Source organism: Thalassophryne amazonica, chromosome 9 (assembly GCF_902500255.1).
Source record: "Thalassophryne amazonica chromosome 9, fThaAma1.1, whole genome shotgun sequence".
In the NCBI taxonomy this organism is placed as follows: Eukaryota; Metazoa; Chordata; class Actinopteri; order Batrachoidiformes; family Batrachoididae; genus Thalassophryne; species Thalassophryne amazonica.
This window is the reverse complement of record NC_047111.1, coordinates 79743877-79767363: the sequence shown is the minus strand read 5'-3', so window position 1 is coordinate 79767363 and position 23487 is coordinate 79743877. Positions and strand designations below refer to the sequence as shown.

Here is a 23487-nt window from a genome sequence, read left to right as displayed (position 1 = left end):
TCTGTGTCTAAACTCTGGACCAAATACAAACAACATGGGAAGGTTGTTAAAGGCAAACATACTGGTAGACCAAGGAAGACATCAAAGCGTCAAGACAGAAAACCTAAAGCAATATGTCTCAAAAATCGAAAATGCACAACAAAACAAATGAGGAATGAATGGGAGGAAACTGGAGTCAACGTCTGTGACCGAACTGTAAGAAACCACCTAAAGGAAATGGGATTTACATACAGAAAAGCTAAAGGAAAGCCATCATTAACACCTAAACAGAAAAAAACAAGGTTACAATGGGCTAAGGAAAAGCAATCGTGGACTGTGGATGACTGGATGAAAGTCATATTCAGCGATGAATCTCGAATCTATATTGGGCAAGGTGATGATGCTGGAACTTTTGTTTGGTGCCGTTCCAATGAGATTTATAAAGATGACTGCCTGAAAAGAACATGTAATTTTCCACAGTCATTGATGATATGGGGCTGCATGTCAGGTAAAGGCACTGGGGAGATGGCTGTCATTACATCATCAATAAATGCACAAGTTTACGTTGATATTTTGGACACTTTTCTTATCCATCAATTGAAAGGATGTTTGGGGATGATGAAATCATTTTTCAAGATGATAATGCATCTTGCCATAGAGCAAAAACTGTGAAAACATTCCTTGCAAAAAGACACATAGGGTCAATGTCATGGCCTGCAAATAGTCCGGATCTTAATCCAATTGAAAATCTTTGGTGGACGTTGAAGAAAATGGTCCATGACAAGGCTCCAACCTGCAAAGCTGATCTGGCAACAGCAATCAGAGAAAGTTGGAGCCAGACTGATGAAGAGTACTGTTTGTCACTCATTAAGTCCATGCCTCAGAGACTGCAAGCTGTTATAAAAGCCAGAGGTGGTGCAACAAAATACTAGTGATGTGTTGGAGCGTTCTTTTGTTTTTCATGATTCCATAATTTTTTCCTCAGAATTGAGTGATTCCATATTTTTTTTTCCCTCTGCTTGGTCTGAAAAAATTACCGTTACTGACTGCCACAATTGTTTTTCCTGATTTCTTATAGTGTTTCTTAAAGCCAGAAAGTTGCCATTTGAAATGACTTTAGTTTTGTGTCATGTTTGTGATCTCCTTTTTTTCTACAAAATTAAACAACTAAATGAACATCCTCCGAGGCCGGTGATTCCATAATTTTTGCCAGGGGTTGTATTATCACTTAGTGAGGCGTAGATTTACATTTACGCAGCTGACCTGGCTATACCCGCCCGCAGCTGCCCATAGCAGGCGGGTATCCGGATACCTGCCTGCTGTGCGTAAACTGATGACGTCATAGCGCACAGCCCAAGAATTGTCCGCAGAGGAAAAGATGAAAAGGCAAGACAGATATTCGCTTATCTCTTACTGAGGTGTTGCTGGGCCGGTAGCATAGATTTACATTTACACTACCTGCCTGTCCGCAGTAACGGGCGGGTATCCCAATACCCGCCCGCTGTGCATGAAGTGATGCTGTCATAGCATGCGCAACCAAAGAACTGTCCGCAGACGATAACATGAAAAGGTGTGAAGTGTGTGTTGGTCCCAATATGGACAATGAACAGCAGCCAAAGCAGCCAGCTTGATGAGGATGCCCTGGTGAATTTGGAGAGCAGCGCAGTACCAGCCAACACGACAAAAGTTAAAGTGAGCCAACTTTTTATGTATGCGTTTGCTGGGTGTCGTGCGGTTTGAAATGACATTAAATATTGTTAATGTGATTCCATGTGCTGTGTATTTCAATAAGTGATAATAATGCAAATAACATGCGGTTGTTGTGCAGTATGCATTTTCACAGTCCCTCCGTCCATGCCCAGTCGCCCAAAATGACCGATATTCGCCCTCATCTAACTCAGACGAATATCGGTCATTTTGGGCAACTGAAAATGCATACCGCCCTCCAAAAGCATGTTATTGTATTATCATCATTGGAGGACACAGTTCACCTAATCAGCTAACAGCAAATTAGTGGAGCTAATGTTTTCATTAGCAAGTTAACTTTTCCGCCTACTCTGAAAACATTAGACCAATCAACTTCCACAAACTTTACTTCCACTAACATTTTTTTAATGAAGTTTAATAGTCAAAAACATTTGTAAACCATAGCATACACTCACCAAATGAGGGAAATTTGCTAGAAGTCGACCCCTAATATCTACAGTTGTGTTCAAAATAATAGCAGTGTGTCTAACTGCACATTCTATTTAAAATAAAAACATAAACATTTTATCACATTACAGAAAGTGAATACAAGGGACTGTTAGACTGTTTAAAATAATAGCAGTGTTTGCATTTTTCTGTGGCCTTTACTTAAGGACGATGGCAGCAAATGTTCATGCTGGTTGTTGTACATTTCTCTCTGAAAATCTGTGTATAATGGGTCGTCCCAGACATTGCTTAGATGAACAGCGTACCTTGATTAAGAAAGTCTAAAGTTGCCTGTAGGTACTGTGACAATTAGAAGACGCCCATGTGAAGCCAAGCTATAGGCAAAAAGTCCCCGCAAAGTCCAGTTGTTGAAAAAATGATGTGCTGAAGTTACAATTTGCCAAAAACACATTGACTGGCCTAGAGAAATGATGCAACATTTTGCAGACTGATGAAAGCAAGATTGTTCTTTTTGGGTCTAGGGGCCGCAGATAGTTTGTCAGACAACCCCCCCAAACTGGGTTCATGCCAAAGTACACTGTGACAACAGTGAAGCATGGTGGAGCAAGCAACGTATGAGAATGCTTCTCATACTGTGGTGTTGGACCTATTTAGCACATACCAGGGACCATGGATCAGTTTGAATACATCAAAATACTTGAAGAGGTCATGTTGCCTTCTGTTGTCTTCAACAAGACAATGACCAGAAGCACATCAGCAAGCGAGCAGCATGTTGGTTCCAATTAATCCCAGGACCTTAATCCAATTACGGTGTATGTTGACTTGTCTTTTCCAGGACAAACCTGTTTCAAGCAAGCGCACATTTGCTTTTGCAAAGTGCCACAAATCAGTCACTTGACTGTTCCCATGTTGCAAAAATTCTGGGGTCTATGCCATTGCAGTCCCAAAAATTAATGAATGCCCATGAGTGCACAATGTGTTTGTACACTATTTGTACACTTCAGAATATTAAAATTTAAGCTTTATAAGTTTTTTTTAGGGCTTTAAAGCAAGAAAAAAAAGGTTTTAAAATATTTCTAAAATCCTTGAACAAAACCAAATGAGTATCATGAAAGTCAGCAGTTAGCAGTAGCTTAAGCTAAATGTGTTCTGTTTAGCGTTGTTAGCTTTTACTGGATTGGCAGCTACCAAAGCTAACTCGTATTAGCATCAATTAGATATACGCATGAAAAGTTAAATGTGGCACGTTAATTGATAAGGTTTATTTACACTGAACCATTTCAAGTCCTCCAGCCGGGTTCTTTTGAGTACCTAATAGTTTGTGCTCCAACTCCCAAGATTTTTATTAGATCACAATCTATGGCTGCTGTAATTTCCTGTTGCGGAGGTCATGTGATCACCGACATTAATTTTTATCAGCAGAATCTCTCAAAAAGACACGGAGAATCATTAATAATTAATATACTAACCAGCAAAACAGCATGTCCAGCTGCAGGTCAGCTTGATTCAGCAGTTAAAACAGTTCAGTTGTGACTGATGGATGCACTCTGAGGCCTCGACACAATTTCTAAAAATGTCATTAAATAAACTTACATGTGGAAGCATGTATCTGCTAGGTCTATACAACCCCATTAAAAGCGTTCTGCTAGATTTAATAATTTTTTACTTCACATAAGTGACAAGAGTAGCATCACTGCCTGGACTCGGACGCCCCCTGTTGGGCACAAGTAGCAAAGACCTGTTCCTGTGACGTCACCACTCGTGTCACGCTATACTGCTTATTGGGCAAGCCATGTTAGTCATATTCTATGGTTCCTGTAAGTCTTTCAACTTATCTCCTGTGCAACCTTTGGCATTAGTTACTGAATGACAAACCTATCACAACCAGACACCTTCAAATCTCATTTGTTCCAACACAACTCGACGTATAGTCCCACCTTTCTGCATCCCCCATTTCAAATACTTAAGACAAGAAACTACTATAGAAGTACATACTCATGTGTAACAGTAGTGTGTAATGCAACATTATACACAAACACCATGCATATGTTGTTCACAAAGAAATAAATCTTTAATTCTCATCTCTCCAGAAATAACCTACATGTTCTTTCACTGCTGGTCACAACATTTTACTGGTCGTCATAAACTTTAATATCAAGATTCCAAAATACCTGCATCGTGGCTAAAGAATAGCATGCTTCAGCCAATACTGGCAGCTCTTTCAAAGAAAATAGGGTTGATTATTTTAGCTATTTATGTACAAACAATATCCTTGGGAACCTGGCTTACTGAAAATTATTTTAGGTAGAGCCTTTTGGGGGGGGGGGGGGGGGGGCGGCGGCTGTGGAGTGTTGAGACAAAACAAATCCCTATAAAACATCAGATTGGGCTCTAGGAATTTAACATCGTACAAAATCAGTTGCAGTCCCAGCGGCCGTAGAAATGTGTTCCAAAGGTGGGAACACATTACAATCCTTAGTGACTATAAACCAAGGTGGCTCAGGAGGAGATAAGCGCAAGTAAATATAGCAGCAATCTACTGCATGCAACTCAATAACCAGCGAGGGCTTCTTTCATGTTGGCCGTGAAGACAGCTGAAAGCAATTCATTTGTTCCCCAGGATAAGTTTATTCAACTTGGAACCATACAAACCTAGTGGATGAAAAAGAGGTATCAGGTTTCTCTTAACAGGAATGACATTCGTGAAGAGGATGTGGAACGTTTTAAAAAACAGGAAAAAAAAAAATTATGCACAACATGCAGCCACCGCCCAGCACTACATCCTGACACTACAGGGCTGGTGACGTGCCGCTTACAAAGCTGTGGTTTCGATTTTGAGACTGCTTCAAATCTGTCTTTTCACATGATCTCATACCCGATGGAGCAGTCGCCCTGTCGTATAGCAAAGCTAAAATTTCTACCCGGAGTTTAAACGACACAAGTCTGTTTTAACCAGTGATGAGTGTTCAGAGGAGCACAGGTTTAGTCCATGTGTAGCTAAAGCAGATGTTACAGACAACCACATCTGATGGATCTCACACAGTGGTGACTGCATGCATACAGTTACAATAAAGTGACAAATCTGATTCAGAGGTGCAATAACACTACCTTTGGAATGCTGAAAAACAGTGGTGCAGCTTAGCTAAAATTTCCATAAAATTGTACATTGTGATAAAAGCATGGAATTTGGTACACATTCTAAATTAATTGTGTATTTTCAGATATGGAGCCACCCTGGAGCTGACCTCTAATTAGCTACAGGGGTAAAAATTTTAAAAAGCTCCATTCATATTAAACTAAACCACATTTTTGTCTGATCATAATTCCAAAAACATATAGTCTGAACCATCTATGACTGAATTTCATGGAGTTATGGGGTAAAAACAGCAAAGACGGTGACAAAGGTCAGCTTCACTTTGTACACGGATCTAAAGTTAAAGTTGCTCCAATTTCGGTAAAAAATTATGCAAATTATTGGTTAATAGCATTTTAGAAAGGAATAGTTTGCACCATCTGTCATGCTTACTTATGTTACAAGGTAACATATCATAGAAACCAATATATGTTGACCTTGTTTTACCTTTACTTTGGAGACCAAACATTCAACATAGTCAAAACCATTCCATTTACTAATTTTTTTTATTTCAACCACTCACTTTATATCAAAATTGGAGCAACTTTAACTTTTCACCCCTGTACAAACTGAACTTTATAATTTTTACCACATAACATTCAATCTGACAGTCCAAACTATACCTTTTTAGAATAGTTATGATCAGACAAATGTATAATTTTCAACATGATTGGAGCATTTTTAAATTTTGACCCCTGTGTAATTATTTACTGACCCCTGCAACTCAGAGCTCAGCTCCAGGATGGCTCCATATCTGCAAATAAACAGCTAATTTAGAATGTGTGCCAAATTCCATGCCTTTATCACAAAATGAACAATTGCCTTGCTATGTCACACCACTAAAACAGGAATTTAAAAATGATCAGAGTTACAGAAGTCAAATTTTCAAGCATGTCATGCATTTTAGCCTTATCCATGGGAAACTGACCTCTAGTGGCTTTCAGATGATTTCTAGAGAACACAGCATCAACCTCAGATGCTGCTTACACAGCATCTTAAGACAACACTTGGTTGACAGAAACTATGGGTTAAACTGTACCAGGGGTTTATTCTGAACTACTGCCCTATTTATTAGAAATTAAACCCATGAGGACACTTTCAGAAGGGGTCCAGCTGCAGCTTAAAGTCTACATACTGCTGAAATTCAGATTCCTACAACTCTGATCATAACACAAACTTACAGTTAAAACCTTTCAAAGTGCAAAAAACAAAACAAAACACAAAACATTGTCATTTCATATTTCCTCAGTGAATGTTTTTAAGTACTCCATTTCTTTGTATTGTGTCTCAGATCCCTGTTGCTAACCAGTTAGTGTCAAACAACATGGTCAAGATTGTTGTTGAACACTAAAGTATCATCTGGCTTAACTACAGTCTAACAGCAGTCAAGATAAACCTTGTTCTGACAAGGCCATCACATCAAAATTAACAGCAGTGTGGTGGTTAAACTCTCAAAAAGTCTGTTTAGCCAAACACTATCCAAACTTCAGCTAGGTGACAGAGCGACTGGTCCTGTAGTTTTGTTCCCATAAATAAGGCAGAATGCACAGTCAATAAAAAAAACAAAAAAAACGGAAAGTTAATACAATAAGCCTAATCGGACAGTGACGTGACAACAGGCGGAATTAGATGAATTTCTTCATCTCATCATACAGCACCAGCACAAAAGCACCTCCCATGCCTCTGAGCACGTTGGACCAGGCACCTTTGAAGAAAGCCTTTCCACCCTCGTCGCGTAAAATTTTGCGCCAGCAGTCAATGGTCCCGCTGTACATGATGTCGGCTGAGGAAGACAAGAAACCGTTAGAAAAAGCTTATCAAACTAGGGTTTGAAACAAAAGTTACCTTTCCACAAGACTTGTACAGTGCATGCCAAGACCCTTGAGTTTTTACATGCTTGAATCCATCCATTTACTATACCCACTGACTATTTAAGTGTTACAGGGGGCTTACACCTATCCCAGCAGTCACTGGGTGTGACATAGGGTACACCCTGGACAGGATGCCAGTCTATTGCAGGGCACACCGACAAATACAGTCACACCCCTATGGTCAATTCCAGGATAGAACCCATGCAAACACAGGGAGAACATGCAGAGGCCACAGCGCTAACTGCTAAGCCGCTGTACCGCCTACATGCTTGAATACGCCACAAAAAATTATCCAGACTTATTTATATTAATAATAAAATGACACCCTAAAATCTGAGAATGAATGTCTACAAAACGATACATGAAATAAAATATAAAAACCAAAACAATCACATACTTACAAGTGTAAAGTAAATCACTTGTACATTGAGTTTTCTTTACAAAGTTGGACAATGGCATTTCATAAAGACTGATGTAAATAAAAGTCCAAGATATATTCATCGACTTGAAAATGCTCATTTTACATCATATAGAGATTCCTTTTCACTAATAGTTTGAAGGACATCATTAAGGTTCTGAATACTCGGCTCAATAGAGCTGACTGTCAGCCTGGCTACAGTGCTGAAAAGAAACCTGGGGTTGTTATTTTCTTCAATTAGTGATGAATAGTAAGATGTCCTAGCTTTACGGAGGGCTTTTTTATAGAGCAACAGACTCTTTCCAGGCTAAATGAAGATCTTCTAAATTAGTGAGACGCCATTTCCTCTCCAGCTTACGGGTTATCTGCTTTAAGCTGCGAGTTTGTGGGTTAAACCACAGAGTCAGGCACTTCTGATTTAAGGCTCTCTTTTTCAGAGGAGCTACAGCATCCAAAGTTGTGCTCAATGAGGATGTAAAGCTACTGACGAGATAATCAATCTCACTCAGCGTTTCGGTAGCTACTCTGCACTGTGTTGGTATATGGCATTGAAGAACATAAAGAAGGAATCATATCCTTAAACCTAGTTACAGCGCTTTCAGAAAGCCTTCTACTGTAATGAAACTTATTCCCCACTGCTGGGTAGTCCATTAAAGTAAATGTTATAAAAAAAAAAGATCAGACAAAAAGGGGTTTTCAGGGAATACTGTTAAGTCTTCAATTTATATGCCATATGTCAGAACAAGATCTAAAGTGGTGGCTAAGGTGGTGGGTGGGCTCATTTACATTTTGAGCAAAGCCAATTGAGTCTAATAATAGATTAAATGCAGTGCTGAGGCTGTCATTCTCAGCATCTGTGTGGATGTTCAAATCGCTCACTATAATTATCTTATCTGAGCTAAGCACTAAGTCAGACAAATGGTCTGAAAATTCAGAGAAACTCACAGTAACGAACAGGTGGACGATAGATAATAAATAAAACTGGTTTTTGAGACTTCCAATTTGGATGGACAAGACTAAGAGTCAAGCTTTCAAATGAATTAAAGCTCTGTCTGGGTCTTTGATTAATTAATAAGCTGGAGTGGAAGATTGCTGCTACTCCTCCTCCTCGACCCGTGCTTCGAGCATTTTGACAGTGTGACTCGGGGGTGTTGACTCATTCATCCTGCTGTAACCAGGTTTCTGTAAGGCAGAATAAATCAATATGTTGATCAATTATTATATCATTTACTAACAGGGACTTAGAAGAGAGAGACCTAATGTTTAATAGACCACATTTAACTGTTTTAGTCTGTGGTGCAGTTGAAGGTGCTATATCATTTTTTCTTTTTGAATTTTTATGCTTAAATAGATTTTTACTGGTTGTTGGTGGTCTGGGAGCAGGCACCGTCTCTACGGGGATGGGGTATTGGGAGGATGGCAGGGGGAGAGAAGCTGCAGAGAGGTGTGTAAGACTACAACTCTGCTTCCTGGTCCCAACCCTGGATAGTCACAATTTGGAGGGTTTAATAAAATAAAATTAATTTAATAAAAAGGTCACCCCTTTTCCTTACCACTGTTGCTCTGGGGGTTGGTAAGGTTAGACCTTACCTGTGTGAAGCGCTTTGAGGGAACTCTGTTGTGATTTGGCGCTATATAAATGAAAATAAATTGGAAAATTATACAAATTTTAACGGGCACGTTGAAGACCACGTGGTTAGCGCACTTTGTTCCACAGCAGAAGGTTCCCACTTGAAGACCACCCATACCCCATATAATGTAGCGTATCAAGAAAGGCATCTGGCATAAAACTTCACATCAAAATGCAGATACCAAGCAGAAAGAATTTCATTTTTAGACATTCAATTAAGAATTGCACTGACCACTTTATATCATGCATTACTTGTTCCATATATGACATACTGTGTCGAGGTTTGGGGAAATACGTACAGAACTAATACTAAACCAGTTTCTGTTGCAAAAGAAAGCTATAAGAATTATCAGTAATAAACCATATTGAGAGCCAACAAATTCGTTATTTGCTTGTCTGCAAATTTTAAAATTCTGGGACTTGGTTGATTATAGTACAATACAGATTATGCATAAAGTTAAAAATAAGCTTTTGCCTCCCCATGTCCAGAATCTGTTTAAAATGACAGACTCCAGCTACAGTTTGAGAGGGACATTATTATTTGAGAAACTGAAGATCTGTACTACTGTTAAAAGTCACTGTTTCCGTCAGGTGTGTAAATATTTGGAATAACTGTCCTGATAATATTAAAATACTTGGTACATTGGTTGGTTTTAAAAGCCTTTACAAAAATAATATATTTACCTGTTATAGGTTGAAGGATTAGGTTAACCATTTTGTCACTTCACTCTTGTTTGGTTGTGTTTTGAAATTTTGTGGTCAAGTTAAATTGTTTATGCACCTTTTTTCTCCTCTTGTACAGTTATTATGACCATATGTGTAGGTGTGTATGTGTATATACATTCTTTATTTTTAATGGTATAAGGGGAGGGTGCTTATAAGCTTTGCTTCTGCCTTCACCCTTTCAGCCACACAGGTTCGTCATATGTTTCTTTTATGTTTTGTTATTGCCTTTGTTGTCGCTCAGCTGTGTGCTGGATAAATAAATACATTCAATTCCAATTCAAGAACCCTGATATATAATGTCATTACAAAATTCACAAACAAAAAAAAAAAAAACAAAAAGGAAAAAAGCTCAAGGGTACATAACAGTTTGACCTGAACACTTCAAAGAGCCACAAATCTAATACAAACACCTACCCTGTTTGCGTCCGGACTGCATCATCATACGTCGACGGACAGTGTCAAAGGGGTATGAAGTCAGGCCAGCAATAGCTGTTACAGTCTGTGCAATCATCCAGCTAATCAATATGTGGGTGTTCTTGGGATCTGGAAGCATTCCTGAAATCACAAGTTATACACTTATAATTTGCAACCACTGTGGTTTAGATGCATGATTTATTCGTTCAAAAAACAAAAACCACATACCCTTAGCTGTGTCATACATGCCAAAGTATGCAGCCCTGTAGATGATGATGCCCTGCACAGAAACATTGAAGCCCTGGTACAAACCCCGCAGACCATCAGACCTGAAGATCTTCACCAGGCAGTCACCCAGACCCTTAAACTCTCTGTCAGGTCCTGCCTTTCCAACATCAGCTGCAAGACGTGTTCGGGCAAAGTCGAGAGGATACACGAAACACAGAGAGGTGGCTCCTGCTGCACCGCCGGATGCCAAGTTACCAGCAAAGTACCTCCAGAACTGGGTGCGCTTGTCAACTCCATCAAGGAAGATCTTCTTGTACTTGTCCTTGAAGGCAAAGTTGAGGGCCTGGGTGGGGAAATATCTGATGACATTGGCAAGGTTACCTCTCCAGAAAGATAGGACACCCTGCTCTTTGGGGATACGGACAACACAATCGATGATGCCCTTGTAATGCTTATCTGCGGTCATCTGCTTGCTCGCATGTTGGACCTGAACAACAAGAAAAAAGATTTTACAGGTTGGAAATTAAACATTTTCCCCATTCTGTGACCTTGGTAGACAAAGAATAAAAGCAGTTTTGCTTTTTGATCACAGCACAATTACTGAGAACACTTGTCATACACATATGATAATTGGCTTTGTTATAATAAAAACTGATCAGCATTAGTAAAAGAGTCATGCTTATCCCAACCTTCATTGCTGAAGCAAACTTCAAATTTGTATACAGTCCTAAGGCATAATCTAGTGTCACATCTGACCACCATCCATGAACCCTGTGATAGTACCATGTATGCAGTTTCAGAAGCCACTATCCCAGTTAAACCAATTAGAACCTAAACTCTCTCAGTGTCAAAATTGTCCAGTGACATGCTGCACTACATTTGACCATGATACAAAAAAAGCTGTCAGTCAAGATATGGCATACACAATGTTTTGGAGATGTGCCCCTCTGGTAATCACAGCTATAATCAAAATGCACCCAACACCAAACTTGTGTGAGGTCTTAGTGGCGCAAGCTCACGTACCAAGTTCCACTTTGCCATACCAAGTCTCCGTGAAGATACAATATACACAAAACCGAGGATGAAAATCAAGAACCGGCCCCAAATACTTCAGTTCATTAGAATCCCATGCACCACACGCAGACTGGAAAGTCTGTAAGTGCGTTGGTAAATTATTTGATCAACTTTACAACACAGACAGATTGCAGGAAGTAGCATATTTAATGATATTAAATTAAACGCACTCATTGTCTGGAGTCTTATTTTGCACAGATATGGACTTTTCAGTTGCCCAGAAGCACACATTTGCACAGATGAGGAAATTGCGGGGAAAATTGCAGGGAAGACCTTCTGCGCATACAACAAACTTTCCAGTCAGGTCCCAGACATTATCACTTCTTCAATAGTGCCACGTTTTTCTAACTGTTGGGCTTACAAAAACTGTTTCCACAAGGCATAACAGCTTGACGCAAATGTGTGTAGATCTGACATTTTTTCATGCAGAAAGCTGATCTGAAACTGAACAAGAATCAGCTATATTGATAAAACTCCAATTCTTATCACTACAGAAGTGATCAGAAGCCCAGCCTCCTGGTGGCTGGGATTACAACTGAAATGTGCCCATTGAATTTTTAGTGAGATGACTGACAAAATAATGTCAAGCTAAAAAAATATTGTGACAATAATAAAATAATCAAGGTATGACATACACAAGGCTTTCAAAACCAGACCCCCAATAACAAATTACAACTGAAATATGCCCAATATAAAACTTGTTTGAAGTCTTAGAGACGCCCTTGTGTATAGATTCACTGTGGGACAAAGTCTGTAAATATACAGTCACTTGCCCAGTTCCGGATCACTGCCAGTTCTGGATCACTGCTGTCGTTTTTGAGCCGCCATTTCTCGTAATCAGCACGAATAAGCTAATACTTGATATCAAAGGAAAGATTGATGTTTTGTCTAAAAACGACCACAAGCTCGACCGGATCCAGCCATCCTTGTGATCAGCAGAGGAATCAAAACATGCCGGTGTCTGTGGTGTGCGCGCTTTTTCGTCACTCACTCATTCCTGCAAGTTTTAAAGTAACGATCTCTAAAACGTAGCAAAGGTGAGTTAGCCATTCGGTGTTTTTGGTTCTAGAGTGGGAAAATACTTACTTGGGTAAAAAAATGTCAGTGTGTTATGTCTTGCTGTTTAATTGCTGTGCACATTTATCTCAGACGTGAAAATTTGCCGGTTGCGGATCACTGAAGCAGCAGCCTCGTGTCTGTAGTTGTGAGCCTTGTGGACTTTGGTAGTCATCTCAAAATCACGAATGGGCATGAATGTGGGGGCTTTTACTTTTTAATTCGGGAGAAATCTCACCTCCACACTTTATTTTTTGCTCGTAAAAAAACGTATAACGGCGCCTTTCGAAACCAAGTAAATTCTCATTTAAATAAGTATAATTTCTATCATTTTGTGTTCAAAACACATTCTCCGGCACAGTGTGTGTCATTCTGCATTAGAAGGGCTCCAGCCAGATACCACGAATGACCCCAAAGCGACAGTGTGTCATGATCCGGAACTGGCAAAAGTGATCCATTTCTGGCAAATGTTTGCACCACACAATGTGGCTTCACACTTTAAGTAGAAGCGCTACTCCACCCAGACTTTTTCAGCTAAATAACATCCAAATACCCAATACAACAATACACAAGTAAAGGACATTCAGTTGCATTATGGCTCCATATAGCGGGACTTTAAAAAAAAAAAAGTGATCCAGAACTCGGCAACCGTCCGTACTGTGTGTACTCAGTCACAGACCCACAAGATTCCCAACAGTTCACGGAACATCTGTCTTCAGCGACACAACTAACAGATTTTATTACCATGTGGTCTGGCATTTGGGAAGAAAAAAAAAAGTGAAACCTGCTGACCCAGCAGAGAATGGCTTTGGGCCTTCATATAGCCATCTCATTTAACGTTAGCCAACACCAACAAGTTCATGAGCCACTTTCAAGTTATAATCAACACGTAACCATCTTAAGTGTTTTTCAACAAAAAAAAGTAGACTTGTAAATAAATAAGCGAGTTAGCGCCTTCTTGGACATAATGTGCCAATGTCAGTGCAGGCGTTTGCCCTTTGTTAGCCACACTAGCTAAGGTTAACGTCGGAAGCTAACGTTAGCAACCAGGCTCTTGTAGGTCATTTCCCCTTCAAAGATGACCGCCAATCCTTGAGACATCACCGTGAGCCCACTCAAAAATACTCCATTAACAACACACACTAATGAGAAGGTTAAAGCGACCAGGTGGTAAGAACCGGCAGATAAGTTCAGCTAGCCGGCTCCGGGGCGGCGAGCCGACCGGAAGATTTACCTGAAGGAGAAGTTTCACTCTTTCGATAGGAGCGACGGCTGTTTTGGAGATGGCGGCGGAGATACCACCAGCCAAAAAGTCCTTGGCGAACGAAATCGCTTGTTCACTCATCGCGAGTTGTTGTTAATGTGCCTTTCAAGTAACCAGAACACACGAAACCCGCACTGCCGTCTAGGGCTGATGGCCTGCACCGATGAAATGGCCGATTATACCGTCGTGTTTAATATTTATATAAGACAACGCATCGCGATAGAAAACGGGAACTTTGTTGTACCAGGATTGGGCAATTTGTCTATCTGACACAATTGTCCACCAATTACAACAAACTGTTTTTTTAATGACGCATTCGCGGCGTGACGTTGAGGACACTTTGCATGATTGTGTTCCCTCTAAATTCAAATCACAGCTACAGTCTGTGATCCTGATAACAGCTCACAGGAATATTTTAAAGTATCATGTACAATCAGAAGAGCAGCATCACTCACAGTTTCACCGATATGAAGCCATATAAGCTAGTAGGGGAAAAAAAAAACAGAAATCCTTGCTGAAAAGAATGTCTTCCACCCGCCAAAAAAGAATCGGGTTTCTCCAAATCAACATTTCGAAAAATATCCTCTTCAAAGCCAAACTGAAAACAAATCTCTACGACATGATTTTTTTTTTAAGTCTATGGACCAGTATGTATTGTTATTATGCTATGTAGTTGAGTCCGCAATAAAGTATATTGATTGATTGATTGATTGATTGATTGATTGATTGATTGATTGATACACTATATGTATTTTTCTGATTAGATTCTTTAGACCTGTTCAGTTATTGGACCTTGGTGCATATTAATGAATTAATTCATTTAATGTACTTGTTTATTATTATTGTTAGTAATAGTACTAGTAGTAGTACTATATAAATTAAGTAAAAATATTAAAGCCAAAATAATTGGGTTGCATTATGCACCCTTCAGGATAAATAAATCATGACTTCTATAGCCAGATTTCTTTCGACAAGTCACCAGATGGTTGCATGAATATTTCCTAACTACTGACTTTTTTCATTCACCTCAATTATTACGCTTGTCTGTGAAAATCCAAAATGTATTCAGGTTACCACTGAATAACATGCAGTGCCTTCTATGCTTGACAGTCCATGCAAAGCTTTTTTTTCAGCGATACCATAATTGTGATACCATAATCTCACTAGGGGTCGCCACAGCAGATCATCTGTCTCCATCTCATCCTGTCCTCTGTATCTTCCTCTGTCACACCAACCACCTGCATGTCCTCCCTCAACACATCCATAAACCTCCTCTTTGGCCTTCCTCTTCTCTTTCTCCTTCTTCATGCACCTGCCTTGTGGAATGATCTCCCTGCAGAGATACAGTGGTATGTAAAAGTTTGGGCACCCCTGATGATTTCCATGATTTTCCTTTATAAATCATTGGTTGTTTTGATCAGCAATTTCAGTTAAATATATCATATAGCAGACAAACACAGTGATATCTGAGAAGTGAAATGAAGTTCATAGGATTTACAGAAAGTGTGCAGTAATTCTTTAAACAAAATTAGGCAGGTGCATATATTTGGGCACCCCAACAGAAAAATACGTACATCAGTATTTAGTAGATCCTCCTTTTGCAGAAATAACAGCCTCTAAACACTTCTTATATCTTCCAATGAGAATCCGGATACTGGTTGAAGGTATTTTAGACCATTCTTCTTTACAAAACATCTCAGGTTTCTTGGTTTCTGAGCATGGACAGCCCGCTTAAAATCACACCACAGATTTTCAATAATATTCAGGTCTGGGGAATGAGATGGCCATTCCAGAATGTTGTACTTGTTCCTCTGCATGAATGCCTTAGTAGATTTTGAGCAGTATTTAGGGTCGTTGTCTTGCTGAAAAATCCAGCCCCGGCACAACTTCAACTTTGTCACTGATTCATGAACATTGTTCTCAAGAATCTGCTGATATTGACTGGAATCCATGTGACCCTCAACTTTAACAAGATTCCCAGTACCTTCACTGGCCACACAGCCACACAGCATGATGGAACCACCTCCAAATTTAACTGTAGGTAGCAAGTGTTTTTCTTGGAATGCTGTGTTCTTTTTCAGCCATGCATACCGCCCCTTGTTATGTCCAAATAACTCAATTTTAGTTTCATCAGTCCACAGCACCTTATTCCAAAATGAAGCTGGCTTATCCAAATGTGCTTTAGCATACCTCAAGCGGCTCTGTTTGTGGTGTGTACGCAGAAAAGGCTTCCTCTGCATTACTCTCGCATCCAGCATCTCCTTGTGCAAAGTGCGCTGTATAGTTGAACGATGCCCAGAGACACTATCTGCAGCAAGATCATGTTGTAGGTCTTTAGACCAGGTCTGTGGGTTGACTTACTGTTCTCACCATCCTTTGCTTCAGCATATCTGAGATTTTTCTTGGCCTGCCACTTCGGGCCTTAACTAGTACTGCGCCTGTGGTCTTCCATTTCCCCACTATGCTCCTCACAGTGGAAACTGACAGCTGAAATCTCTGAGATAGCTTTTTGCATCCTTCCACTAAACCATGATGTTGAACAATCTTTGTTTTCGGGTCATTTGAGAGTTGTTTAGAGGGTCCCATGTTGCCACTCATTAGAAGAGATGCAAAGAGGGGAAACATTTGTAAATGGCCACCTTAAATACAGTGGGGCAAAAAAGTACTTAGTCAGCCCAATTGTGCAAGATCTCCAACTTAGAAAGATGAGAGAGGTCTGTAATTTTCAACATAGGTACACTTCAACTATGAGAGACAAAATGAGAGAAAAAAAAATCCAGGAAATCACATTGTAGGATTTTTAAAGAATTTATTTATACATTTTGGTGGAAAATAAGTACAACCCCTGGCAATAATTATGGAATCACCGGCCTCGGAGGATGTTCATTCAGTTGTTTAATTTTGTAGAAAAAAAGCAGATCACAGACATGACACAAAACTAAAGTCATTTCCAATGGCAACTTTCTGGCTTTAAGAAACACTATAAGAAATCAGGGAAAAAAAATTGTGGCAGTCAGTAACGGTTACTTTTTTAGACCAAGCAGAGGGAAAAAAATATGGACTCACTCAATTCTGAGGAATAAATTATGGAATCACCCTGTATATTTTCATCCCCAAAAGTAACACCTGCATCAAATCAGATCTACTTGTTAGTCTGCATCTAAAAAGGAGTGATCACACCTTGGAGAGCTGTTGCACCAAGTGGACTGACATGAATCATGGCTCCAACACGAGAGATGTCAATTGAAACAAAGGAGAGGATTATCAAACTCTTAAAAGAGGGTAAATCATCACGCAATGTTGCAAAAGATGTTGGTTGTTCACAGTCAGCTGTGTCTAAACTCTGGACCAAATACAAACAACATGGGAAGGTTGTTAAAGGCAAACATACTGGTAGACCAAGGAAGACATCAAAGCGTCAAGACAGAAAACTTAAAGCAATATGTCTCAATTACATGTTCTGAAGAGAACATGTAATTTTCCACAGTCATTGATGATATGGGGCTGCATGTCAGGTAAAGGCACTGGGGAGATGGCTGTCATTACATTATCAATAAATGCACAAGTTTACGTTGATATTTTGGACACTTTTCTTATCCATCAATTGAAAGGATGTTTGGGGATGATGAAATCATTTTTCAAGATGATAATGCATCTTGCCATAGAGCAAAAACTGTGAAAACATTCCTTGCAAAAAGACACACAGGGTCAATGTCATGGCCTGCAAATAGTCCGGATCTTAATCCAATTGAAAATCTTTGGTGGAAGTTGAAGAAAATGGTCCATGACAAGGCTCCAACCTGCAAAGCTGATCTGGCAACAGCAATCAGAGAAAGTTGGAGCCAGATTGATGAAGAGTACTGTTTGTCACTCATTAAGTCCATGCCTCAGAGACTGCAAGCTGTTATAAAAGCCAGAGGTGTTGCAACAAAATACTAGTGATGTGTTGGAGCGTTCTTTTGTTTTTCATGATTCCATAATTTTTTCCTCAGAATTGAGTGAGTCCATATTTTTTTTCCCTCTGCTTGGTCTAAAAAAGTAACTGTTACTGACTGCCACAATTTTTTTCCTGATTTCTTATAGTGTTTCTTAAAGCCAGAAAGTTGCCATTTGAAATGACTTTAGTTTTGTGTCATGTCTGTGATCTGCTTTTTTTCTACAAAATTAAACAACTGAATGAACATCCTCCGAGGCTGGTGATTCCATAATTTTTGCCAGGGGTTGTATTTGGTCACCCACAAACAAGCAAGATTTCTGGCTCTCACAGACCTGTAACTTCTTCTTTAAGAAGCTCTTCTGTCCTTCACCTGTTACCTGTATTAATGGCACCTGTTTGAACTTGTTATCTGTATAAAAGACACCTGTCCACAGCCTCAAACAGTCAGACTCCAAACTCAACCATGGCCAACGCCAAAGAGCTGTTGAAGGACACCAGGAAGAACATTGTAGACCTGCACCAGGCTGGGAAGAGTGAATCTACAATAGGCAAGCAGGTTAGTGTGAATAAATCAACTGTGGGGGCAATTGTAAGAAAATGGAAGACATACAAGACCATTGATAATCTCCCTCAATCTGGGGCTTTGCACAAGATGTCATCCCATGGGGTCAAAATAATCATGAGAACAGTGAACAAAAATCCCAGAACTACACGGAGGGACCTGATGAATGACCTGCAGAGAGCTGGGACCAAAGTAACAAAAGCTACACACTACACAGAGAGGGACTCAAATCCTGCAGTGCCAGGCGTGTCCCCCTTCTTATGCCAGTACATGTCCAGGCCTGTCTGAAGTTTGCCAGAGAGCATATGGATGATCCAGAAGAGGATTGGGAGAATATCACGTGGTCAGATGAAACCAAAATAGAACTTTTTGGTAAAAATTCAACTCGTTGTGTTTGGAGGAAGAAGAAGGCTGGGTTGCATCCCAAGAACACCATACCTACTGTGAAGCATGGGGGTGGAAACATCATGCTTTGGGGCTGTTTTTCTGCAAAGGTGACAGGATGACTGATCCGTGTTAAGGGAAGAATGAATATGGCCATGTATCGTGAGAATTTAAGCCAAAACCTCCTTCCATCAGTGAAAGCACTGAAGATGCAACGTGGCTGGACCTTCCAGCATGACAATGATCCCGAACAACTGCTCGGGCAACGAAGGAGTGGTTCCGTAAAAAGCATTTCAAGGTCCTGGAGTGGCCAAGCCAGTCTCCAGACCTCAACCCCATAGACAATTTGTTGAGGGAGTTGAAAGTCTGTGTTGTGCCGCGACAGCCCCAAAATATCACTGCTCTAGAGGAGATCTGCATGGAGGAATGGGACAAAATACCAGCTACAGTGTGTGCAAACCTGGTGAAGACTTACAGGAAATGTTTGACCTCTGTCATTGCCAACAAAGGTTATGTTACAAAGTATTGAGTTGAACTTTTGTTATTGACCAAATACTTATTTTCCACCATAATTTACAAATAAATTCTTTAAAAATCCTACAATGTGATTTCCTAGATTTTTTTTTCTCATTTTGTCTCTCACAGTTGAAGTGTACCTATGCTGAAAATTACAGACCCCTCTCATCTTTCTAAGTAGGAGAACTTGCACAATCATGGACTGACTAAATATTTGTTTACCCCACTGTACCCTTTTTCATGATTGGATTCACCTGTGTAAGGAGATCAAGGGTCAATGAGCTTACCAAACTAATTTTGTGTTCCAATAATTAGTGCTAAATGTATTCAAATCAATAAAATGACAAGGGTGCCCAAATTTATGCACCTGCCTAATTTTATTTAAATAATTATTGCACACTTTCTGTAATTACCAGAAACTTCATTTCACTTCGCAAATATCAGTGCATTCGTCTGCTATATGATATATTTAACTGAAATTTCTGATCCAGACAACCAATGATTTATAAAGGAAAATCATGAAAATTATCAGGGGTGCCCAAAGTGATTAACATCACTTTGAGCAGGTGGAATCAGTTAATCAGAGAAATCACCTGGTGGAGTGGAAGGTTGCAAAGAAAGCCTGCACCCTCTCTGCCCTTTCTGGAATGAGTTTGAGACATCTCCCGTAGAGACATTCAAGTCCAAACTAAAGACACAACTATTCTCCCTGTTGTATGGCTAGCATACCGGTGCAGTATGCAACTATGCTTTTAATTCATATTATTAGCAACAGAACAGGTCTCGGCCTCACTACATCTAAATTCTGGGTCTGTTAGTGAAGCACAGGGCTAGCTGCCGGCAAGCACCTTAGTAATTCTCTCTGCTTCCCTGTTGATTTACTCCTGTGAACTAATGCCTCAATCTCAGTTATTTCCATCCATCTGATTCTGCTCTTTTTCTCTCTGTCTGAGGCACTGACAACACCCTTGATGGATGCTGGCCCTGCACCCCAGGGTGTCAGACTGATCTCAGGATGCATTCCACCAGTGACTGGAAGCTGTATGTCTTCGTGACCTAACAGAAACTGGACAGGGACACCAATAGATTAAAGACCCAATATGGACTGTTTAACTTCAGACTCTGTTTTTGTTCTGTTTCTCCATTTTTTTCTGTTTCTTAAGTAAATCTTGTAAAATCTGTAAAATCCTTTTAAGTGTTAGAATGGCCTAAGCAGTGGGTCACACCTCTGGGTCTGGTCTGCTTGAAGTTTCTTCTTCATTATCACCAGAGGGAGTTTTTCTTTACCACTGTTACCTGTATGATTGCTCAGGAAGGGTTGATAAGGTTAGACCTTACTCATGTGAAAGCACCTTGAGGCAGCGATGTTATGATTTGGCGCTATACAAATAAAATAAATTGAACTGAATTCCTGCTTGGTGGCTGCATCCTAACCACCCGTACCAAAAAATAGTACTGATAAGTATATAAAAAGTAAACTACAAGTATACTTGAAACATACTTGCATATACTACTTTTTGGTAAGGGCATCCTTCTCCCTATATATCCTGGATCTCTTCTCTGCACATCCAAACCATCTCAATCTCACCCCTGACTTTGTCTCCACACTGTTCTACCTGTGCCATCTGCCTGATATCTTTCTTCCTAATCATGTCCATCTGTGTCACTCTGAAAGCAAACTGCTGCTCTACATCCTGACTTTTTATTAGCACCACCAACTCTATGTGGTCCATCATACCCTCTTTTAAATTTTCTATTTAGCTCTTACAGACATCCTTTTGTCTTGGGAAAGGGACATAGGTGAGGCCAAGTAAATTTGGGATTAAAGGAAAATGTGTGTTGGCCAAGAAAATGGTAACTTTGCTGAGTGGAAACCAGCAATAATACCTGTACATAGTGGAAGATAGGGGCCTTTTAGTTATTTTGTTCACATACATAGAACAGAAAACAATATCCCCACATGTTCTACTGCTGTAAGTGGGTGTACATATAAGGTTGATATTTGTCTGTCCATCTCCAAGGCAACTTTTCTTTTATGGTTAGAAGATTACATTTTGGTATCAGGCCCAGGTTAACAACGGTGCTGTCGCTCAACAGGGTGCCAGTGGAAATAGGGTTACTGCTGGGCAAAGAAGAAGAGGAGGATGTGGCGACCCCTAGTGGAAGCAACCGAAAGAAGAAGAAGAAGGAGTCAAAACAAATTTTCTTCAGAATACGAATTTTGAATGATTTTGCAGTCTTTTCTACAAACTCAAAAGATGAGAGCTTTAAGGTGGTGTAAGCAGTTAACATGCATGCCTTCTAAAGACTTGGTCCCAGGTTCAATGTGTATAGTACATGTGGGGTTTCATCAGCAAGGGCTTGGGGCTTAAAACTTGTGTCAAATCAACATACAGATCCCTACTGAATGCTGGGGAAGCTTATGGACTAGTCTAAGCGTACATACTGACATGTAGATTTCTGTGGAGAAGCTTGTAAGTTTTTCATCATGAATTGAATGTAGCCTGTATTTTGGTACTTCAGCTAAAAACAAACAGCTGATAGCCTATAGGTCAGTTACTTAAATGCACAAAATGCAATAGGTAGCATATATGGGTAAACAAGATACACTCACACACTCATCTTCAACTGCTTAGTCCAGTTAAGGGTCGCAGGGGCTGGAGCCTATCCCAGCAGTCATAGAGCGCAAGGCTGTGTACACCCAGGACAGGGCGCCAGTCTGTCACAGGGCCACAAACAGATAAACAAACACATTCACACCTACTCACACCTACGGACAATTTAAAGATTCCAATCCACCTAACCCGCATGTCTTTGGATGTGGGAGGAAACTGGAGCATCCAGAGGAAACCCACGCAAACACGGAAAGAACAAGCAAACTCCACACAGAAAGGCCACAGGTGGGAAGTGAAGCCATGACCTTCTCGCTGTGAGGCAACCGTGCTAACCACTAAACCACCGTGCTGCCCAGTCAAGATACAATAATAATTAATATTATGTAAATTTCCACCACTTAAGACCTGAACCTACTTGAGGAGTTAGTCTGTGGTCGTACAGGATGTCAAACCTGACTGAAAGTCTGATTCCAAATACTCTCGACAAGATGAAGTGTTGTATGTCTGAACTTGAACAAATGGATGTGCTTTGGTGTTGATATAATGATAAAGAAAAACAGTTTTGTTGCTAAGTATCTATTATTAAAAGTCATTCAGTTCTAAAATGAAATTTGCTTTCATCCAGCCTCGGTTTGAATGAATGAATGAATGAATGAATGAATGAATGAAAACTGTTTATTTTGAACATTTGATACAACAACAATTACAAGATAGATCAGTAAAGACAACAACAAAAAAGTTCCTACTGTGTACCCAACATGTCCGAAAAGGGGTAGGGTGAAGCATCAGCTTATTTATCCCTACCCCTTCTTCCCCACAACCAGTAATACCCTTTGCCACATATACACATAGATTCCTACACACCTAAACCGATATCAATATATATATATATATATATATATATATATATATATATATATATATATATATATATATATATATATATATATATATATATATATATATATACACATCAACATACATACACATACATACACATATACACATATACATATATATACACACATATACACAAACATAAATATACACCTACACATACCTACTTACATACAAAATACTATATATTTACAAGCCGAAGCAAAAAACAAAAACACCCTAACCCTCATTACCCTTCCTCCTCCCTATACCTAGAAAAAAACATATTTTTGTACCGCTGTTTGAACTGGTTCATGCTTGGACATTGCTTGAGCCCCACTCCCAATCTGTTCCACATCCTCACCCCACAGACAGAAATACAGAAACCTTTTAATGTTGTTCGTGCCCACTGATGCTTTAAATTAAATTTCCCCCTCAGACTGTAATCCCCTGATCTGTTAAAAAACATATTTTTAATATTTGCTGGAAGTAAATTGTTTATTGCTTTATACACAATTTGTATTGTTTGAAAATGAACCAAGTCTGTGAATTTTAAGAATTTGGATTGTAAAAATAGTGGATTTGTATGATCTCTATAGCCAGTATTATGAATAATACTTATAGCTCTTTTCTGCATGACTGATAGTGAT

At 39.7% G+C, this 23487-nt stretch overlaps 1 protein-coding gene and 1 long non-coding RNA gene across 2 annotated transcripts; one reads left to right on the top strand and one right to left on the bottom strand.

Annotated features, from left to right (window-relative positions):
• The first annotated feature begins 1966 nt into the window (after nt 1-1966).
• LOC117517481 lies at nt 1967-22203 on the top strand. The gene is made up of 3 exons (XR_004562738.1): nt 1967-3109; nt 17257-17265; nt 22193-22203. It is a non-coding gene; the product is annotated as an uncharacterized LOC117517481 (long non-coding RNA).
• Nucleotides 4740-14126, bottom strand: si:dkey-251i10.1 (uncharacterized protein LOC100038774 homolog). Its single transcript, XM_034178512.1, has 4 exons — nt 13918-14126; nt 10554-11040; nt 10326-10466; nt 4740-7049 (listed from the first exon to the last, which is right to left on the bottom strand). Exons 1-4 carry the CDS (start codon nt 14026-14028, stop codon nt 6892-6894), a joined length of 897 nt encoding a protein of 298 aa, XP_034034403.1. The 5' UTR covers nt 14029-14126; the 3' UTR covers nt 4740-6891.
• Nucleotides 22204-23487: the final 1284 nt, after the last annotated feature.

Bases quoted from the DNA above. Each gene is read 5' to 3' on its own strand.
- si:dkey-251i10.1 (XM_034178512.1), bottom strand. From the start codon at position 14,028: ATGAGTGAACAAGCGATTTCGTTCGCCAAGGACTTTTTGGCTGGTGGT. The intron at 11,041-13,917 runs GTAAATCTTCCG...CTTGTTGTTCAG, and splicing joins GAGTGAAACTTCTCCTTCAG to GTCCAACATGCGAGCAAGCA. The intron at 10,467-10,553 runs GTATGTGGTTTT...TTGTGATTTCAG, and splicing joins CATGTATGACACAGCTAAGG to GAATGCTTCCAGATCCCAAG.